This window comes from Erpetoichthys calabaricus, chromosome 10 (assembly GCF_900747795.2).
Source record: "Erpetoichthys calabaricus chromosome 10, fErpCal1.3, whole genome shotgun sequence".
Taxonomy (NCBI): Eukaryota; Metazoa; Chordata; class Cladistia; order Polypteriformes; family Polypteridae; genus Erpetoichthys; species Erpetoichthys calabaricus.
In genome coordinates, this window is record NC_041403.2 from 156461722 (window position 1) to 156484634 (window position 22913).

Consider the following 22913-nt stretch of genomic DNA (forward strand, 5'->3'; position numbering starts at 1 on the left):
CAGCCACAGTAGGTCCCCAGGACCAAGTTTGAAAACCCTGTTCTAGAGGACTTTGACCTGTCCCAGAAGTGCTTCCGTTTCGTAACACCATAACCCCGGACATACTCCCAGGTCCAACATAAAAGAAGCCATCTCACTCATGAAAGGTGAGCCAGAGTTGGCAGGGAGTGAGTAAGTGATACTTGTGAAGGAGGACGGAAGAAGACAAACAAATTGGTGTGTGATGTGTTATTGATTTGAAGCCTGGAAGAGGTATTGTTGTTAATAAATCTTTATTTAAAAGAACTTGGACCTGTTTGTGGGTGAGTTGTGTCTGAAGTCAGGGCAACAAGGTGCCTCCTGATGGTTACACCAATCTGGATCTCACTAGGTGGTCTTCGCACCCGGGTATTTCCACATACCCTCATTCTGCACGTTTTTCATTGGCTATTTATGACAAGAGAGAAGAACATGCTCTGAGGTATCTGAAGTTTCTCGTCTGTTTCCCCAATGCTGCCAGCTCAGACGGGAAGAACAAACTGGGATGCTTTCAAGTCAAGTCAAGTTGGGGAGCATACACAGGTATAGTGTGTTGCCGCACCCACTACACGACGAACCAACTCCAGTCCCACCCTGCGGAATTGACCCTCTATCTGCTCCTGCAAGGTGTTACGTGGGTGACCCCTTGGCTTGGTCCAGCCACTTGGGCCCTCAACAATGAGGATCTTGCGAGCTGAATCACCCTCTGGGAAACGCACCACATGGTCGTAGTGCCGTAACTGACGCTCCCTCACAATGCAGGTAATGTGCCTCATTCAGGACTCCATGAGCAACACAAAGTCAAACCAGTGGTACCCAAAGATTTTCCAGAGAGACACAGCACCAAAGGAGTCCAGTCTTCATCTTAGGTCACTGGATAGCGTCCATGTCTCGCAACCATATAGAAAGACAGGAAGCACCAGGACTCTAAAGACTTGGACCTTCATCCTTTTCCATAGATATCAGGAACGCCACACACCCCTTTCCAGCGACTTCATGACCCCCCATTCTCTCCTAGTCCGTCTATTGACTTCATAGGAAGAGTCACCAGAGTCACATGAATGTCGCTGCTGAGGTAAGTAAACCTCTCGATGAGGTCGACACTCTCTCCGCAGACAGACACACTGCTGATGGCCGTGCCCAAGAGGTCATTAAAGGCCTGGCTCTTTGGTTTTTATCCAGGACACTCGCAAGCCCAGACACTCAGACTCCTCGCTCAGTCTCTCGAGCACCCCGATCAGAAGATCACAGCATCGTCAGCAAAGTCAAGATCCGTGAATCTTTCTTCACCAACAGATACCAAACAGCCGTTGGACTCCACAACCCTGCCCAACACCCAGTCCATACAGGCATTGAACAGAGTAGGAGCAGAACACACCGCTGACAAACCCCAGAATCAACTGGGAAAACTTTTTGTTAAAAAAAAAATAAAGGGATGGTTTCAATTATTAGGGACATGATTTCCGACAAAATATTGGCACATTAAATTTAAGTATTTCCTAAAGTCAGGAACAATTGTAAGAAAAGAAAAAAAAAACTCATCAGAAATGGCAGGACGTGTTTGAATTTTGCATGTTGATGAGTTGAGATGCAGTAATGGAAGAGTCACAGTGTGCCGGTAGCACCGGAGACAGACAACATGAACAAAGAGCATTTAAATGTGGCAGTTAGAGCCGCTTTCTACTGGCTTTAAAGTGAGCTACCAAGAATTGCTGTCTTTAACCTGACTGGCTCCAAGTGCTGGTGTTGTTACGTTTCTGTGGGGAACCAGAAATGGAAACTTTTGTTCTATTTCTCTAAGGAGTACTTATATAGTTATATTCCCAGAAGAGGACCTCTTAGCTTTTCTTTTTTTTTCCTGGAACAAAAGCATTGCTTTTCTCAGTTCAAAACAGCTGTGATTTCTAGAGGCTTCCATACAAAATGGCTTTTCGAGTTGGGTTGCATCTAAAGAGCAAATTTGTCCGAGTGCATTGTATATATGAAAGAAGTGGAAATACTTCATCTAGATATGCATTTTTACTTGAACGCTATAAGAGTTAACTTAGTAGTGATATTACCGCACATGCAGCCTTGGAAGTTTGACTTAATTATTATTGATCGTCATTGATCTGACTTATGAGTTATTGAGGACGATCATTTATGCTTACGACATACTTTGATAAAAATTTTTCAAGGTTAAGGAGAGTAGTACTGACATGACATGTACTACTTACTCCCTGTGATTCCATTCTGATAGAAACAAGAAATACAAACAAGTACAGCAAAGGCTCATGGGTAATGAGTCACAACTTATAAAATCACATTTTACATAGAGCCTTACCAATGGGGTACCATATGAAAGGGTACTGTATACTGGTTTGCAAGAATCGCTGGTGTTATAGTTGGGTGATAGAAGAAGCACGTTGAGGCCTTCCTAAATCTCACCAACACACCTTCCTGCAGTGCCTTCCCTAATGTTTGGGACAAAGACACATTTTTACCTTGTTTTTCTCCTCTGCTCCATAGTTTAAAATTACAAATCAAACAATTTTGATGTGATTAAAGTGCACACTGCAGACTTTCATTTCAGGGTATTTGCACACATTTTAGTCACAGCATGTTGAAATGACAACACTTTTTTATCCACGGTCCCCCATTTCAGAGCACCATAATGTTTGGGACAATTGGTTTCCCAGGTGTTTGTGATTCTTCTGGTGGGATTCATTGCTTCATAGGATACCTTGGCTTGCTTCTACCCTTTGGAGTCTGTAGTCACCATTGTTCAACGTGAGGACAAGAGCTGTGCCAACGAAAGTCAAAGAAGCCATTATGAGGCTGAAACAGAAGAATAAAACCAATCCACACATTGTTAAAACCGTAGGATGGCCTGAATCAACGTCTGGAATATCATGAAGAAGAAAGAACACACTGATGATCTCAGTAATCACAAAGGGACTGGTAGGCCAAGGAAGACCCCTACTGCTGATGACAGAAGAATCCTCACTATGGTAAAGATAAAGCCCCCAACGTCTGTGTGACAGATCAGAGACAGTCTTCATGGGGCCAATGTGTGTGTTTGTCAGAGACAACTATCAGCAGAAGACTTCATGAACAGAAAAACTGAAGACACACTGCAAGTTGCAAACCATTAGTTATACACCAAAACAGGATGGCCAGATTACAGTTTGTGAAAAAGAACTTAAAAGAGCCTGCAGAACTCTGGGAAAAGGTCTTTTGGACAGACAAAACAAAGAGTAATGACGAGAGCAAAGTGTGGAGACGAAAAGGAAGTGCCCGAGATTTAAAGCAGACCACCTCATCTGTTAAACATGGTGGTGCTGGGGGTGTTATGGCTTGGGCATGTGTGGTTGCTACAGGTCCTGAGACATTCTTCTTCACTGATGATGGAACTGCCGATGGCAGGGGCGCAATGAATTCTGAGGTGTGTAGAAACATCTGATCTGCTCAAGTTCCAGTAAATGCCTCCATCCTGCAACAAGAAGATCATGATCCAAACATACTGCTGAGGCAACACAGGAGTTTTTCAAAGCTAAAAATTGGAAGATTTTTGAATGGCCAAGCCAGTCACCCGATTTCAATCCATCTGAGCAGGCCTTCTATATTCTGAAGAGAAAACTTAACGGGACGAGCCCCTGAAACAAACAGGAGCTGAAGATGGCTGAGTTAGAGGCTTGGCAGAGCATCACCAGTGAAGATCTTCAGCACCTGCTGATGTCTATGAATCACAGACTTCAAGTAGTCATTACATACAAGTGTTAAATATGACAGTGTTAATAGACCTGCCATTGCTTGTTTGTTGAACAATGGTAACTACCAACACCAAAGTGTAAAAGCAAGCCATGGTATCTTATGAAGTCATGAAACCCACCTGAGGAATCATAAACAGCTGTGATGAAAATTGTCCCAAACATTATGGTGCCCTGAAAAGAGGGGACTGTGTAGAAGATGTGCCGTCATTTCTCCATGGTGTGACCGAAATTGATGCAGATCTCCTTAAATGAAAGTCTGCAATGTGCACTTTAATCACAATGTCTGAATTGTTTGATTTGTAATTTAAAATGGTGGAGCAGAGGGAGAAATCAAGGAAAAATTGGTCTTTGTCCTAAACATTACGTAGGCCACTCTATGTTAGTATTTAGGTCCTTCATTTTTCTGTCATTATGTCTCCCCAACAGGCAGCAGCACCCCTATCGTCACTGCAAAGGGTCCAACCAACGCCCTTAAAAGATGACTTTAGTTAAATAAAACTCTGTTTTATAATGAAGCTTGTCTAGGAATTATATTACAGCTTGCCTTTTTTATAGTTTCTCTCCCTATTTGTTGATATATTTTAGAACATTTCTAATCATTTTACCAGTTCGCTTTGTTTGGAACTTTATAGGCCGAAGCCTCCTAATTTCCTAAAGTCAGACTCCCCTAGGGTGAGACCTATTTTTTGTTAGGCCAGTTAGAATTCTGGCCTGTTTTCCGTGGGTATTTTTGAAGGCCTCACTTATCTTTGTTATTTTGGTTCTTAGAATCACAAAACAATTAGGATTTGGTTGCAGAGCTGCAGCAACAGACAAAAAGGGGGACAAATATACAGTGTTATAATAATTTCAAGCATTCGTTAAAGGTACAAATACACACATATAACATGAACTATCCATAACTAAATTAATAAACTGTACATACAGTATTTACTAACTGCAAGGTGATTAGAATTGCACATACTTGTCAGTTACAGTGTCACACTACAGGATGTCAGTCACTGGTGTCTGCTAGACCAGCTCAGTACCATTCAGCAAACAGGGAACAAGACCACCTCGGCTCTAGGGGTGACTCATTATATAAGCCTGATGGTAGAAAAAACCTCACATGGAGCTCCTTGGAGCAGCGCATTTGTCTCAGTCTTTTACATAATCTGATGCCCTGGTGCCCTCAGTCATGGGCACCACTCTCTTTTCTGGGACTTCAGTAGTTATATACTGAGCTGGACCCAGCTGAGTGAGGAGACAGGCAAGACGTTTAGTTCAAAAGTGTGCAAACGTTTATCAGTAAAGGATTAAAGGGCCCAAAAGTGCAATAAATAATTCAAGTTCAGAAATAAATAAGCCCAATAAGTATATTTAAAAGCCCAAATGGTTTTACCAGAGGTCAAGAGGTTTACTCTTTTTTGGTCCTTTTTTCCCCTACACATTAAGACATTAGGAATACCAGGTATGTAGTTCAATGAATCCCGGTCTGCCACCTCAGCCAGCACAGTTCTGGAGCTGCCACCTCAGCCCGTCTCCACAGATCCCCAGGGTGCCTTGCCCTCCACCTGGATGTCACAACGCCTTGGGTCCTCCAGTCTTCAACAAGCTCCTTTGGCCTCTCTTTATGTCATCTCCTCCCCTGCTCAGCAGATTTGATCACAGCCATGACACGGAGTCATCACTCTTGCTACTGTTAGTTGCTCAGCAGGGCCGCTGCAGCCCATACTGTCCTTTCTCTCTCCCATGGATACCTCTTGCTATTGCTTTTGTCTGACCATAACAAAAATGATCTTCTCTACCTACCAGTACCCATCCGCTTTCTTTTTATTCCTCATATCCCCAACGCGCTGCCTCTTAAATGGAAATGTCTTCATTAAGCCAGCACACGCACTCACATGTGTATCTCTCACCTAAGCTCTCGAGTTGTGTCTAAAATCAATTAAAACCAATTAATTTGATAAAAGGTCCCCCTGGACTTGCCTTACCACACTGATGGTGTTCTGTTCTTTAGCCAAAACCTCTTATCGAGGGTAAGAATCATTGTCCAAGTTAGTATTCAGCTTGCTGGGTGACCAACAATACACATAATGTATATTTTTCCAGGTTGTAATGCGACAAAACAAGATGAAGACTAAAGGAGGTGGGGTGAATACTTTCACAAGGCACTGTACTTTTTAGAAAGTTGTGTATTTTGATGTTGGCTATGTTTTAATTATATTGTTTAATCTTTTACTAAAAGTATTGTCACGAGGATGCCAAAAGAAAGGTTAGGATGCCAAATGGGCAACCCCATTTAATGTGAAGAAAAAATCCCAATAAGACTTGCTGCGCCTTTGCCGCTTGATTCAGGAGGCCTTATGGCACTTCAGCGGTTGATCTGTCTCTGTTGAAGTCCTTGTCCAAACTGAACGTTTTTATGGGTGGAAGAGGCAAGGCCTTGTGGGCGAGGCAAGCCACCATCCATGGACACCACTTTGCAGCTGGCAAGGGAGAGATAATAAGTGGTTAGTGCTAGCGCCCCCTCATGTCCCAAAGTGGTATTGCTTACTGTCTCAAGGCACAGAAGGTGGTCCCTTGGTGCACAAACATGACACTACCTTAATATTTTTTTATAGTAATCTGAAACAAAACACTAAAGAAAATGCCAGTCAATGCCACTAGTAACGTGCTAAGTGGTGACCGGTCGGGAGAAATGGTCCTGATGTGGGCTACAAAAATAGAGTTCTAACAAAAGCTCTTAAGGTGGTGTCAAACTCCAGACAGCCTTTGTATCGAGTTTGTTCTGCTTCAATTTGTCAGATGCTATCAGGCGCCCAGACATCGGGGAAACTAAGTGAAGCATTATTTATCCCTGCTGAAACAGGCCTATTAAACAGCAACTGCTAACTGCAAATGGTGGCCTCTGGGGACGACCTATTGTCATCTTGTTTCCTTAGTCGTTCTGTTGGAGTAATGTTTACTTTCTGTTTAATCGTTGTTTTTCAACGTTCTCAATTATTGAATGTGTCTCATCTTATAATCGATAGGGTTTATTGTAATGTTGTGTTGTTGAAATGCCATAAACCAAAATTTTATCCAAAGATACGAAACGCTAAAAACTATAGGATTTGGTTTAGCTTGACAGTCTATGAAGGTAGATCTTCAAAGGTAAGCAGCTTGCAATAAGCAAAAATATTAGCAAATAAATAGAGAAACTGGGCTGTGGTGTTGCATGAAAGGTAATCAGCAGTGGAACCTGATGGAATGAAATGTCCCCTCTTGTGTAACATTTTCTTATGTTATACAATGTGGGTTTCCTTTACAAGAAAAAAAAAGCATGCTTTTAGTGTTGTGTTCTGTCACTTCTAAATACTGAGAGGAACAAAAAGGCCGGTGCTCTTGTTCGTTGGCTGAAGGTGAGGAAGATAATGTGTAAACAGCAGCTACTTATTGATTTACAATGTGACTTCTGTGTTACAAAGCGGGTACTTTTAGTGTCCTGTCCTTTTACTTGTCGCAATTCTTCTACTCGCAGGGTTTTCTAAAGGGCAAATGAGAAAAGGAAAAGGCATGAGGCCTCATTTGTGCAAAGGGGAAGGTCAAATGTAAACAGCAGGCGGCACTGAAATGCTAATTGATTTACAATGTGAGTTCTCCTGCTTGAAAACATCGAGGGGCACAGTTTTCCCATATGCGAATTAAAAATAACTGGAATGCTCTTTAAAACTGTGATATGTAAATGGAAGCTTGGTCTAATTAATTCACAAAGTTATAATGGGATTTCTTTGTTTTAAGCTCTCTTACCTGAAAAAAAAATTACTGATCATGTAGCAGACCCCCGTGACCCTGTAGTTAGGATATAGCGGGTTGGATAATGGATAGATGGAATGGTTTTGTCACCGGCAGTTCACAGGTTTTTGGATGAGTTTTCCTTGGTTCATGCAACATTCTGAAACCAACTGTAACCAGTAGGGGGCACTGCTGCACCCCAAACCCCAGACACAACCACACAGACACAAGTCCCAGGAACAAATGCAAAGTTTATTAAACAAATATCTTACAAAGGTTTCCTTCTAATAGTGACATAAGCACAATGTTTCTTTCTTTGTTTTTCTTTCATTCTTTCTTTCTCTTTCTTTCTTTCTTTCTTCTCCTCCAGTCCTCACAGGCAAGCTTTGTCTGTCTTCCACACCCGACTCCAACTCACCTGGATGAGGTTGAGCGGCTTCTTTTACCCAGGAGTATTTCCAGTGCTAAGGCCCTACCCCTAACCCTAACCCTAACAGGTCAGTGGCCCGTGCCTTCTGGGCACCCATAGGACTGAAAGCATACAGCTCAACTTGGTAGCACTGCTGACAGAGCCTATGGGAATCCTGATTTTCCCCAAAACCTAACCCTAAGGAGAATCATTTCATTTTCCTTGTTTTTAGAGAACTTAAATAAAAATACCAGGTAAAACAAAAACCCCAAAAAGTAGGGATTACTATTCAAAGGATCTCCTCCTGGCGGCCCCCACAGGTCTGCCCCATGGGAATACAGCTCCCAGCATGCCCTGTGGGTATCCTAACCCAGGGATGCTGCCATCTACTGTGTCAAAGGTGGGGTAAATAGTCTGAACATGTTATCTCCCCCGGTACCATCTTTACATTGGCCTCCCACCTGGGTATGTGTCAACGTATCCACTGACACAATGGCATCTTTTGCTAATCTTCTGATTAGGGCAGGGAATGTCTTGCCTTTCTTCCTGCCCTCTTGGCCAAGTAAGTGCCCAGGACCATTCCTGATGGGGATACCAGCCCGTCCATTACAACATGCGTCTTTAAAGAATGTGGGAGACGACCAGAAGAAAAACACACAGGCTTTAGGAGAACATAAACATTCTGAAAAAAGGGAGTGTTAGAGGGCACACAATCACCCTCTGGGACCTATAGGCAGCAACTCTAACCACAATGGAATCGGTACCAAGCTCAACAGACAAAGAAGCATCAGTGGATATGAAAGACAGATGGACATTAGACCTAAAGAACAAAACACCTTTTGCCACAGAGAAGTGTGAAGCAAATGATAAGGTTCAGCAGTACTTTTGACAGCATGTCCTAGCAAAACATTATTTTCACAAAACCCCTTTCATCTAACATCACCTTACTTTATACTGTATCTTGTATATTATCCCCTTGGGATTAATAAAGTATCTATCTATCTATCTATCTGTATATTGTGTCTGTACTGTAAGTGACCAACTAGTGTGGTAGATATGTGGATTTCAGGGACCTTCAAAACTCAACTTGATGTTATTTTAAAAGAATTAGGATAGGACTGGCGATCTTTGTTGGGCTGAATAGTCTGTTCTTGTCCAGATTTTTTGTTTTCTTGTGGGCACCACACTCAGTCTTAAGCTTTTAATGACTTCTTTGCAAACATCACCATTTTGAAGAGCCCATCTATGTCTAAGCATTTCCAATGTATTGTCATAAAAAGTCAAGCAAAATGACACCAAAATGGTGTCATTTTGCTTGACTTTTCACTAAATTCATAATGGCTAACACGGTACAACACCTTAGTACTACAATGTATTGTCAAAAATAGGGTCATGTGTTAAATGATCTCTTTCTATTTAAGTTAACCATCCCAACTTTTAACTGCTTCTGTACTTTTGCCAGTTTGAATCCGAGTAGTGCTGGCACTCAAAGACCTGGCAGCTTATTGTCTACAATCAGGGAAAAGTAATCAGCAGCAAAGAATTAACCAATAGGAACAAGTTAAGCCGGGTGATCTTTGTCTTGATTGGCAAGTGACGAAAAGAGGCATTCCAAAATGTGCCACTTGCAAAAGTGGCACTGTGAAATAAAAACGATCTTTAAAAATAAGGTTGTTGTGGAATAAAACCTGTAATTGTAATAAAATAATAACTTTGTATTTCATAACAATTGGTCTACTTTTTATATTAATTTGATGATTTTTATATTTTTTACAACTTATTGACTTATTTATATACTAGTCAAGTTACTTGTCAAAGACACATAATAAAATAATTTCTAAATATTTTCTATCTCGTGTACCTTCAGCACCTTTCAATGGTATTCGTGTGGTTCTGAACCTCTCTTGACTGGAGCTCCGTCTCCCAAGTGTGTTCCCATAAAGCCTTCTTCAGTCATGTTTCAGCCAGCATTTTCTCCCTGGCTATTTTGTCTAATTTTATGTCAGTTATCTGCATTTATGTTTATTTTATTTATTATGTTCATTTTTCTGTTTGTATGTTGGAAAAGGGGAAGGACCTTAATTAGGTCCCTTGTGTTTTGTGGTTGGTTCCATAGTGGGTGGGACCACCTGCCCATCACCGCTAGGAACGGCCCACCACCCTATTTAAGGCTGGGCCTCCCATAGTTCCTGGCAGCACTTGGGAGTGGAGTGTTTTCTTGTGTTTTCTTGTGTTTCTTTACTTTTGTTTTTGTTTTGTGCTTTTCTTGATTTTCGACCCTGTGCTTTGTTTCTCAACTTCGTCTTTGGATTATGTTTTGGGACTGTAATAATCAATTTTTTTGAACCCTTGCTATGTTTTTGACTTCACCTCTGGATTTTGTATTGGGACTGTCTTTTTGGATATTTTTTGAACCTCTGTTCTGTTTCGACCATCGTCTATGGATTCTGTTTTGGGACTTGTTTGCCGTGTCTGCCTTGTCTCTTCAGGCATCTCCTTTGTTCTCTTTGGAGCTTTGGGACTTGCAAGTACATAGGTATTCACAGCCTTTGCTCAATACTTTGTCGATGCACCTTTGGCAGCAATTACAGCCTCATACAATAGCACAGAAGTGCGTAAGAGTTGTACAGGATATGTACGAGGGAAGTGTGACAGTGGTGAGGTGTGCAGTAGGAATGACGGATGCATTTGAGTTGGAGGTGGGATTACATCAGGGATCGGCTCTGAGCCCTTTCTTATTTGCAATGGTGATAGACAGGTTGACATACGGGATTAGACAGGAGTCCCTGTGGACTATGATGTTTGCTGATGACATTGTGATGTGTAGCGATAGTAGGGAGCAGGTTGAGGAGACCCTGGAGAGGAGGAGATCTGCTCTAGAGAGGAGAGGAATAAAGGTCAGTAGGAACAAGACAGAATACATGTGTGTGAATGAGAGGGACGTCAGTGGAATGGTGAGGATACAAGGAGTAGAGCTGCCAAAGGTGGATGAGTTTAAATACGTGGGATCAACAGTACAGAGTAATGGGGACTGTGGAAGAGAGGTGAAAAAGAGAGTGCAGGCAGAGTGGAATGGGTGGAGAAGAGTGTCAGGAGTGATTTTTGACAGACGGGTATCAGCAAGAGTGAAAGGGAAGGTCTACAGGACAGTAGTGAGACCAGCTACGTTATATGGATTGGAGACGATGGCACTGACCAGAAAGCAGGAGACAGAGCTGGAGGTAGCAGAGTTAAAGATGCTAAGATTTGCATTGGGTGTGACGAGGATGGACAGGATTAGATATGAGTACATTAGAGGGTCAGCTCAAGTTGGATGGTTGGGAGACAAAGTCAGAGAGGCGAGATTGCGTTGGTTTGGACATGTGCAGAGGAGAGATGCTGGGTATATTGGGAGAAGGATGCTAAGGATAGAGCTGCCAGGGAAGAGGAAAAGAGGAAGGCCTAAGCGAAGGTTTATGGATGTGGTGAGAGAGGACATGATGGTGATGGGTGTGACAGAGCAAGATGCAGTGGACAGAAAGATATGGAAGAAGATGATCTGCTGTGGCAACCCCTAATGGGAGCAGCCGAAAGAAGAAAAAGTATTTGTTAATGTGACAAAAGCACATATATGATTTGTACATTATATGTGTTTATCCCAGTGTTATGGATACACTACGTTTACATTATAGAAAAACAATTGCTTAATGTGGACATCAAAACCTTTTCTCACCATTGGTTCACTCTCAAAAATGAGAATATTGCAGAAAATACAAGTTTATTGTAAGGAAACCGGTCTGCGGTCTGAATACTTTTCCAAGGCACTATACTGTATAAGTAATTTATTTATGTTTAAAGTATATGTTCACTCACAGTGTACAGTATTTGCAAGTGGTGCCCATCAAAGGTCATCCAGTATGCTGCTTCAAGAGCTTCCTTTTCCCTGCATTTTGCAACTCTTTCTGTTCACTAAGAAGCTTTTTTTCTTTATTTCACTGCCTAGATTAGTGTCTGTTTCTATGGTAGCCGACGGACGGAATGATATTTTCAAGATAAAACTTGTGAGCCAATTACCCTGCATGAGCGAATCAAGGATTTAGAGATAATAATGCATAGAAAAAGTGCTCTGACCTTTCTGCTAGAAATAAATGATCAGAATGCAGTGGATCGGCAATTGCTACAAGTGCAATCCAGTAACCTGCTGGTGAAAAGAGGCACTTTCAGGATCTGGAACTAGCCATTCAATGAAAGGCAATACCCTAGCCAAAGGGCAGTTTCTCTTGCAGCTCATTTAAGAAAAATAGTAAAAGGTGCAAATTGGATTGTTGTCAGAGTCCTGGTTGAAAATGCAGAAGCAACAACCAACTCAGTCGCCGAACATATCGTTTTAACGTTCAGGCCTTGCAAGATATAAATTCACCAGGGACAGTTCAGAGTGCACTCTGGGAAGCTAGACTGTGTCCACAAGATGACAGGATATGAAAGCGTAAATATGCTTTGAACGTTGCTTTCTCATAGTATGATCTTGTTATTGATTCCTGTGCTTTTGTGACTTGTGCTCCTGCATTTCGATTCCTGATTTCAAGTCTCCCTTCTTATTGACCCACTAACACAACAAACAGACTTCCAGCACAATATCAGCACTTGCTATCTACAGAAATTCTCAGATGACCCGTCCATCATAAGCTGCATTAATAATGGAGATGAGTCGGAGTACTGGAAGGTTGTGGAGGACTCTTGTCTTGTTTTGCAGGGACAATAACCTGCAACTCAGTGTCAGCAAAACAGAAGAGCTGGTGGTGGACTTCCAGCATGCCAGGAAGACTCTGAGACCAGTCACCACCAAGGGGGAAGACGTGGAAGTGGTTCAGAGCTACAAGTACCTGGGGATGCATGTAAAGAACAAACTGGACTGGTCTGACAACACAGTGGTGCTGTACAAGAAGGTCCAAAGTAAAGTGGACTTTTGATGTGTGCTGGAAATGTCTATAGTAGCCACTGTGGTGTTCTATGTTGTAGTCTCCTGGGGGAGCAACTTGAGCTCAAAAGAGGCACAATGCCTGAACAAACTCATCAAGAAAGCCAGCTCCATCACAGGGCGGACCCTGGACACAATGAAAGCTTTTGTGGAAAACAAGATTGTGGCAAAATTGGATGCTATCATGAAAAATCCTCTCCATCCCCCCAGGAGGTGATCTCACAGAACAGGTTCATTCAACCATGGTGTGCTAAGGAGCACCTCTGGGTTTTTTTCTGCTATTAGGCAATTCAATTCTTCAATTTGATGTATTTGTTAAGTTTATTTATTTATCAATTGATTAGCTGCATTATCTGTCCTGTGTGTCTGTATACTTGCTTTCTGTGTTTTACTGCTGTATGCACCTGAATTCCCCCAAGGGATTAATAAAATTTATCTAATCTAATCTATTATAATGTTTTTGGATTCTGTATTGGCTTTGTTTTGGGTTATTTCTGCTCTTCTTTGCAGGACTTGCTTTTATTGTGATTAATTTTTCATGAAATAAATTTTTAATTTATTAAAAGAACTTTGCTTTTGATTTCTTGGGGACCAGAGGCCTCATCTTATCTCTTTATTTTAGACATTTTTTAACTTTCATAGCCTTATCTTCATTTCTGAACTAGTGCAGGTCGAAGCGTGCCATTCGATTAGGGGTTAGGCTGCCTGGCGTGAGGCCAATCTAGGGTCCAAGACCTAAATTAAGCGCAGGTGTGTGAGTCTTTTTAGAAATATTTGATATTTTTTGTGTGGCAGGACCACAGCACTTGAACACCTCAGTTTCTTTGGGTCATGTGCCTACAGAGAATTTGTAGCAGAATTTTGGGCTTCCTAGTTCTCAGACCTTAGCATGAGCCGATTGTCAGAATCATAGCATAGGCCTGATCAGCAACAATGATGAGAAACTATATAAAGAGGAGGTCTACCTACTGACACAATGATTCCAGCACAATAATCTCACCCTCAATGTTAATAAAGGGAAGGAGCTGGTCATTAACTTCAGGAAGCAAAAGGACACTGACAAAAAGGAGAACACTGACAACTATATGTCTTGGTGTGACAGCACAATTTGTCTCTTGACAAGTAGGCTGTTTCCTCTGACTTCTGAAGAAGGCTTGGAGTTCTCTGTCTCTGTCTGGATGAGATGCTGGGGTGGTTTAGCTATTAGAATTAGCATTTGTTACATTTTTATCTTCTAATGCAAAATTAGTCACTCATAAATGTCCTGTAATATGAACAGATAACATATAGTTATGAATGGGAGTCCCAAGTCCCAAAGCACGTAAGTCTCAAAAGCACTTCCAAAACCACCCACTTTGAGGAGAAAATCCCATCAAAAGCTCCAGCTGGATACAAAAGAGCCAACTACTGCAGAAACCTCATAAAATTAAAAGATTTGTTATCACAAAAATACTCTGTAAGTACACAAAGCTCTGTATAGCACACAAGGCAAAAGGGAGTTAACAGCAAGAGCAATCCAAACTGAACAAGTCTCAATACACAGTTCAAGGCAAAGTCAACGAAACTGAGCAAAATGGTCAGTAATCCAGACGAAAAGCACAGTAGAACACAAGAACACTCACCAACTCCCTAGTGCATTAAAAAATTAACTGCAGGGAACTGTGGGAGACCCTCTGGATTTATAGGACTGAGAGAAGTTCATGGCAGTGATTGGCAGGTGGCCACACCTCTTGGAGAACAACTCACAAAACACATGGAACATAACAAAGGCAGCTTATATACATGGACAAAATTAAAAAGAAAGAATGATGCATAATCAAGAATGAACAAAAGAAATATAAGACATGAATTTGAACCACGGCCAGGGGAAGAACCTTGGCTGAGATATAACATATTAATTACAAATCTTACTTCTAAATGGTAAATATACTACCAGCATAGTAGAAGTCATAAAGGAAGCAAATCACTACAGCTTGATGATTTTCTGTAACTCAAAACTCATGCTGTAAAAAGGCAAAATTCTGACACCACTTAAAAGATGTAATTAACAATTATTATACAATGTTTCTTTGTCTTTACAAATTATTTCTTCACTTATTGAACATCTTTTTAGGGAAGCTAAAGTGAAAAACTATTGATCCACGGTAAATGTTTGTAAGGGTTTATTAACACTTGTGGAAACTGGCTCGGACACAGACAGGCAGACACGCTCATGTCACCCAACACACGTTTATTTACACTATTATTTACAATTATTGTGCCACAAACCCCAATCTTCCACAAAGTCCAGGCCAACCACTCTGCCTCTTCAGACTGCCTACTTCTCTCGTTCTTGCACCTTGTCCTACTTCCACCCGACTCCAGCCACGAATGAAGGGAGGTGGCCCCTTTTATCTGTACCCGGATGTGTTCTAGGTGTACACCGGCAATCCCGCGGACATGCCCCAGTGTGGCGGAAATGCCGGCTGTCCTCCCAGAAGCACTCCGGGTGTTCCCTCTCTTCTTCCCCCCAGCACTTCCTGGTGTGGCGGAAGTACTGGGGTCCGGGGTCCTACAGGCAGTGGGACGCACCCTGGCGGTGACCACGGGCCCCTACAGGGTTGGTTTTCCAAGCCCTGTACCCGTGGCCCCCAATACAACCAGGGCGGACGCCCCCTCGTGGTCTGGAGGAAGAATGAGCCCTCCTCCTGTCTTCCTGGGCATCCTGGCCGGGCATGAGCCCCATCTGGGTGCCACACACTAGAATACCTGAACCCTACGAAAAAAGCTGTAATCCCATGCCACTTTAAATTCCTTCCAATATTCCTGAATAAAGGTGCACTTGTTTTATTATACCTTTTGTGAAAGTATTTGAAATTTTAACACATTATACATTTCATGTCAACATTGATTTAATTTTTACTATAACATTGAAAAAGTTTCTGTTCTAGTTATGTGTTCAACATTTCTTGCCTCATATTTCCTGTCATCCTACATTTACCCAGATTGTTGGAGACATAGAACACACATGAAATGTGTGTGTTCCAAATAACAATATATTATTTACCCAATACAATTCCAGACACCTCATACCCAGATAAACAGACTTGAGCTGGGAGAACTTCAGCTGTGTCGGTAGTGTAGCAGGCTGTTTGTGCTGATTGACACATTTGCAAAACAAAGACGCTGATGAGGAGGTGCGAAGGAATTTAAGGTGACCTGGGATTATGACTTTTTCGTAAGCTTCAGAGATTTTAGTGTTAATGAAAGTAATAGAAGTTATTGTAAACTGTTACTGGATTATTTTTAAAACACTCCAAAAAGTGAAATTAAACGATCTTATGACAGACAACTGGGGCCCTTGCCCATCCAGGACAACTCTGAAGTGGGAGGACAAGGGGGAGAGAACATACACAGGGCATTACCTCCCCCAGATCACTAGGTGGTAGCATCCCTGGGTTGCTACAGCATCACAGATTTCCACAGGGCACATTGGGAAGTGGATTTTAGTGGCTAAGCCCTGTTGGGTTCAGGGGGTGCCACCGGGGATTCTGCAGGGACTCGTAAGCCCTATGTCATCGGGCTCCCACCCGACTGGGAAGTGTTTCTGGACAAGTCCTACAAGGAACCAGAAATACTCCCAGGGATGACATAAAAAGAGCCAGCTGCCACTGCTCCTGAAGCCGGAGTCGGGAGAAAGGTGAGAAAGCTTGCTGGAGGATGAGTGGAGGTGGAAGGAGAGACAGACAAGGATAAAGAGAAAGAGAGGAAGAGAAAGGCATTGCTGTGTGCTGCTCTATTTGGCTTTGTGTTGTGCTTATAAGTGGGAAATGCTTGTGAAGAGTTTCCCACAGCTGCTGAGTATTGATCCATGTCTTGTGAATATACACACACGGTACAATCACATATACCTGTAATTTGTTAACAAAAAGCTCCAGTATTATGAGATTCAGCCATCTTAAAAGAAAACCAGCTGTGTATGCTCTTCCACAATAACTTTTAATCCTCCAGGACATAGCTTCCTCTTGAAAGACCAAATCACAGTAAACTGTTTATGTCACATGGTTGGACTTGTTTAAATTTACTCTTGTATTTACTTGTATGTGACGACTCACACAAGTGAACAGAGAATAGCATATGCATCCTTTTCTCTAGAAATATAATAGATGGATTATGCAATAAAATGATAATTTTCAAATCCCTTTTGTTGTCACAAACATGTGTTGGACACACGTAAGGCATACTTTCTTTTATTGAAGCTCAAATAGGACGAATTCGGTACGTTTTAGGCTTTTATTTTCAGTTGGTTGTTCTTGACCCATTGTCTCCATCGTAAAAATCCTGCGTGGGCAAGATATTTTTTAAAATTTGTAGAATTGATGGACTTTGGAGCACACATTCATGTGGTAAATGCATAAATACCATATTCGTGAAGAAATAACTGACTTGAAAAATACCAAACTTATCCTTTAAAGCTGAAGACTCATTATTTTTGTGTACTGTAAATTACTGTAAATACAACTGCAGATGCGGCTATTCATTTAGAGGCGACCATTGTCATCAGTGTTTCGCATTCTCTGTTGTACTGACTTCAAAAAAAAATAATAATAATGAGAAAGGACCGGTAAAAAAGACGAGATCGAAAAAAACAAAACAAATGGCTAAACCTGGAGAACAAAGAGAGAAGTGCCAAAGCCAAAAATCAAAGTCTGAGTTCAGAGCAAAAGTCTATCCCAACAATTCTCAAAATAAAGCATGAAGTTAGCAATAAACGAATTCAATCTCCGAGTGAGGCTATGTCAGGTGACCTTTAAATGCATAGCATCGTGGTCACACAACCCTGGTGCATCGTAACAAGAATTGTCAACAGATGGCGCTCAGAAAAAGCATTATGGTGTCGAAAAGGCGGGAAAACTTATAACCTTCAAAATAAAGACTCTAAATTAAAAAAAAAAAAAACCAGAAAGCAGCTCTCTGGGTATGAAATCCCTAGAAAACATATGAATAAACAGCAGATTATTTTAATAGCTTCCAGAAAGCCTGAGAAGAATTAAATACAAACAGGAATTATACAGTAACATCTGTCTTATTCATGATTTTGTCGGGTGAAACTCCTGACCTTGAATTCCGAAATTAGTGGATAGAAGGATTTACCATCAAAATCATGAACATGAGCTATTTACTTGATGGAGCAGTAGTTATTGAAAGTTCTTAGAAAACCAGTATTTTGAAATAGAGGTCACTCTGTTATTCAGGCATACCAGTTTAGGTTCTCCACAGCTTCTGCTAGCCCCACATTGTTTTGTAGAGGATCTCATACACCCTCTCTTTTTACTTGGCACAAATAAATAACGAGTACACCCATTAAACTCTTTCTCCTACATTTTGGGAAGTGAGCCGTTATACTAACTTGAACATGTTAAAAAATCCATCAGAAACAAATACAACACTGACTTTTCAATTGCCATCTCCATTGGAGATCTTTTCCATTTTCTGCATTGCAGTTGTTGGCTTCCTATGGTTTGATGTCATTAAAGATACCAACCTTGGGCAGCTCTTCAATCTGATTAGCATCCAGATAAAGTTCCTCTAGAGTGCGTTCAAAACTGAAGATCTCCTTTGGCACCTGTTGGAGGCTGCAGTGAGAGTAGTCCAGGACTGAGATTACCTCCTCTTCACCCCGGAAGCATCGGCAGGGTACCAGACGCCCAATGATCTTCCTTTTGGTCGTCATTTCCAGACACTGCACTGAGAAAGAAGACAGAAAAAGTGAGCATTTCATACAGATGACCATGTGGTAGTTATCTGTGGCTGCATAAATTATTTTCCACAAGTGACTGAAAAAGTGACAAATGAATACAGCTTCTTTACCCAATGCATACTTTCAAAGTTTTTCAAAACTTATAACTATATCACACAGAAGTAATCAATCAGTAGGAATGTCTTAGCAAATAATATTTCCACACAATCTTTAAGTGCTAAACAGTAAATATTGCAAACAATAATGTGTTTTCAACATAAGACTGTGAGTCAAAAATTCATATGTGAGCATCAGTAGGCTTTGTGCCCTCGGAACCAAGTTACCCGAACAATTCTATAATATTTCAGTAATTATTTACCACTCTAATGTTGATCTTTCTAATCATAAAATAGGTCATTACAATAGCAATTGACAAGATGAATTCATAATTAATTGCTGAATTACTGAATTTGAGGGTTCCTCAAGAGCATCTCTTTCTCTTGCACGATTTGGTTCAAAAACTAATCAGCACATCGTCTTCTCATAACAGGCTTAAGTTTCGAGTTTGATATTTTTTCCATTCAAGCGTTTTAGCTTTAGAACATCCTCAAGAAACTGTGACACATAGACACACACAGAAACAGACAGACGCACACCCATCATCGAGATATCATTGTTTTCAGTATCAGGGGACAGGTCACTCTGTTATTCAGGCATACCAGTTTAGGTTCTCCACAGCTTCTGCTAGCCCCACATTGTTTTGTAGAGGATCTCATACACCCTCTCTTTTTACTTGAAAACCGGACATTGAAAGTTTGGACGAATCTAAAGCTTTCGCTCGTCCCCCATAGACGATAGCTTAAGGTGGGGGAGGGTGCAAAGCAAAAAAGTGCAAATTATCTTCCTCTTCATCTTTTACCACTTCTGTGTGGGTTGGGTGTGCTTGATCATCCTTCTCTATACAGCTCAGTCCTACACCTCCTCACTAGTCAGTCCCTTCTCCTTCAGATCCTCTTTTACTTTATCAATCCTCCTCCACTTTGCTCTCCCTCGCTTTCTCTTCCCCTGGACTTCCATTCCCATCAGTCTTTTGCCCACATATTCATTGTCTATCCTCATCACATGTCCATACTACATCAACCTCCTTTCCTGTCCATTCTTAGCTATTTCTCCATTTTTGTTGTACCTCTGATTGTCTCATTTCATATTCTGTCATTTTTAGTAACTCCACACATCCATCAACATTCTAATTTTTGCTACATCTTCTTCTTCTCCCTTTACTGCCCATGATACCTTCTTCCAATCGTTCCATCCACACTGTACTCTATGGGTTATCTCTGACTCTAATGTTTCATCTTAGGTTGCCACAGATCCTAGATATTTAAATTGATCCACTCTTTTCAATGGCTCTTCCAGCAGGCTAACTTCTGAACCCTAATCATTATTAAATCTCATATATTCTGTCTTCTTCCTAATTATTTTCAGTCCTTTATTTTCCAAAGCCCTTCTCCATTCTTCCAACATTGTTATCCCAATACTGCTTTTAACCCAAGTCATCATTCCCTCACACATATCTTGGACAATCCTCACATACTTTTCTGGTCCTCCTTTCTCTTTCATACACCTCCAGGCTTCTTACCATGGTGGTCTATCATTAGTCTTCTCCAAATCAATGACAACCATATGCAGACCTTTCTGTTTTTCTCGATCATTCTCTATCATCTGTTTCAATGCAAAGACTGCATCAGTTGTTCCTCTCCCTGACATAAAACCAAACTGCTCCTCTCCTATGATGGTGTCTTCCCTAAGCCTTCTCTCTATAAGTCTTTCCCAGATTTACATTGTGCGTGACATCAACTTTGTAGTTTCCACAATCTTGGATATCACCTTTCTCCTTAAATGGGTACAATCTATCTATCACACTCTTCCTACACTCCTCTGGTATTTTCTCTTGTTCATATATCTTCTACATTAGATCCCACAACACATCTGCTTCCTCTTCTCCTAAACTCTTCCACACCTCTGCTGGTATTTCATCTGGTCCTGTTACCTTTCCAAAAGTTCAAATTATTGCAAATTCCAAAGTGAATGTTGTACTTCTTGTTTATTGAATCTAAAATCATGCAGAAGTGTCAGAGGAAGCTGGAGGGTTCTGGTTGTGGCTCTGGTGGATACCTGCTTCCATCTTACTATTGCCTTTTTGATTATGAAGGATTGAAAGACGTGGCCATTGGACCTTACTCCTTTTCTATGTTAACTGATGTTGTCTTATTTTAATTTCTTATTTTGTCTTTTATTTTTCTTTTCTTCATTATGTATAGCACTTTGAGCTACTTTTTGTATGAATTTGTGCTATATAAATAAATGTTGTTGTTGTTGTTGTGACTGTGGAGGATGAGGAGGAATGCAGCATTCCTCTGCTTGTCTGTATATCTGCAACGAGTGGGGCTTAGGAAATTCTAATGGTTGATGTACTGCAATAGAAAGGTGATACAAAATTCAACAGACTTAGTGACATTTGTATTAATACAGATTTTAAAATAGAAAACAGCAACATTTTAAAATTTTTTAGTTGATATTAAGTTAGGCATCACCTTACAGGAACACACACGACTTTTAATCTGACAGTATGTCCAGTTTAATGATTGCAGTTGCTGAATCCTTTGGGTAGTCCAAATAATCTCATCTCATCGTCACAACCACTTTTCCTGGTGAGGGTTGTAGCAACAAAGCCCAAGCGGCAGAAATGAGTTTTCTCCTCAAGGTGGCTGGGCTCTCCCTTAGAGGTATGGTGACAAGCACAGACATCCAAGAGAAGCTAGGACCCCTTGCATCAAGAGTAGCAAAATGAGGTGGTTCATGCATCTGATACGGATGTGAAGGATTTACAGGCATGACCAGCTGGGAGGAGAACCCAGAGATGACCCAGGATTCATTGGGACGATTAGATAGATAGATAGATAGATAGATAGATAGATAGATAGATAGATAGATAGATAGATAGATAGATAGATAGATAGATAGATAGATAGATAGATAGATACTTTATTAATCCCAAGGGGAAATTCACTAGACACTGTTATGTCTCCCAGATGGCCTGGGAACACCTTAGGGTCCCACAGTATGAGTGGGCAAGTGTAGCTGGGGAAAGAGAAGCATTGCGTCACTGCTAAGACTGGTGCCCCCATGACCCGGTCCTGGATAAGCAGTAGAAAATGAACAAAACATCAAGTAGGTTGAATTTAATACTCATTTGGACATTCTATACTTAGTCATGCCAGGCCGATTTGGGGTCGACAATCAACATAACTTACTCAGGAGTCTTAACTCCTCCATGATGGCACCTCATTATATTCTACGCACTGACATAGGCTTTTTCAGAGAAAGGTTTTCAAACTATTATTTTGATCAGCTTGTGAAATTATAAAGCACAGCAGAGGTCCATTGTACTTAGAAGATTAAATAAAACATTGAATTTGGAAGCCTTTAGCAACTCTTAATATATTCAAAGTAATTCTACATGCTTTTAATTTCACTCTCTTTCAAATGCTTTTTACCTTTTTTTTTGTTAAGTCATTAGCATACTTTTTATAACAAATATATTTGAAGTGAATAGCTGAAAAGTCCTGCTCCCATTGGCCGAGGCCACCGGAGATAAGGCGAAGAGGTTCAATGCCTACTCTTAAAATGGAGAGAGAATTTCCCTTAAATGCCTCCTACTACATTAAAGTGCCGTGTTATTATGGGATTCATAGAAGCAATTGTTGTTTCCCTGGCAACACAGTTCACTCAGCGCTTGCTCCTATTATCTCAGCAGCCAGGTACAGCAGATAAGGCAGTATAAAATGTTCTTCGACTCTCATTGCAGTTCCCAGAAAGTGGGGAAGCTGCATAGAAGTGAAGGCGGCTTTGACAGCAAGTCATAAGGCTCTACACAACTGCAGCAGTGTGCAGTGAAATTAAAGGGTTAGTACAAGCATCTGCACAATAGTACAGTACATAGATAGATAGATAGATAGATAGATAGATAGATAGATAGATAGATAGATAGATAGATAGATAGATAGATAGATAGATAGATAGATAGATAGATAGATAGATAGTGTCACACATGCACTTATGGGAGACGGCTTAACTGGCTCAAATAATGTTGTTTCTCAGCCAAGCCAGGGGTTGGCACTGTCATCTAATCCTCTCTCCCTTTCTAACCCTGTAGACCAACCAAAGAACCCTCCCAGTAAGGTCATTTCCCAGTTAAAAGTTCTGCCTCCCGATGACATCACTTCCACCTTCCAGAGCCCT

The 22913-nt window shown here is 41.2% G+C and overlaps 1 protein-coding gene across 4 annotated transcripts in view; it reads right to left on the bottom strand.

Annotated features, from left to right (window-relative positions):
• The window catches only part of lrrc7 (leucine rich repeat containing 7), a 542484-nt gene that overhangs the window by 294434 nt on the left and 225137 nt on the right, over nt 1-22913 (bottom strand). For all 4 annotated transcript variants that reach the window (XM_051932508.1, XM_051932506.1, XM_051932505.1 and 1 more), the window contains exon 3: nt 18417-18619. In XM_051932508.1, coding sequence (XP_051788468.1) covers nt 18417-18619 — 203 coding nt within the window. The remainder of the gene's footprint in view (nt 1-18416; nt 18620-22913) is intronic.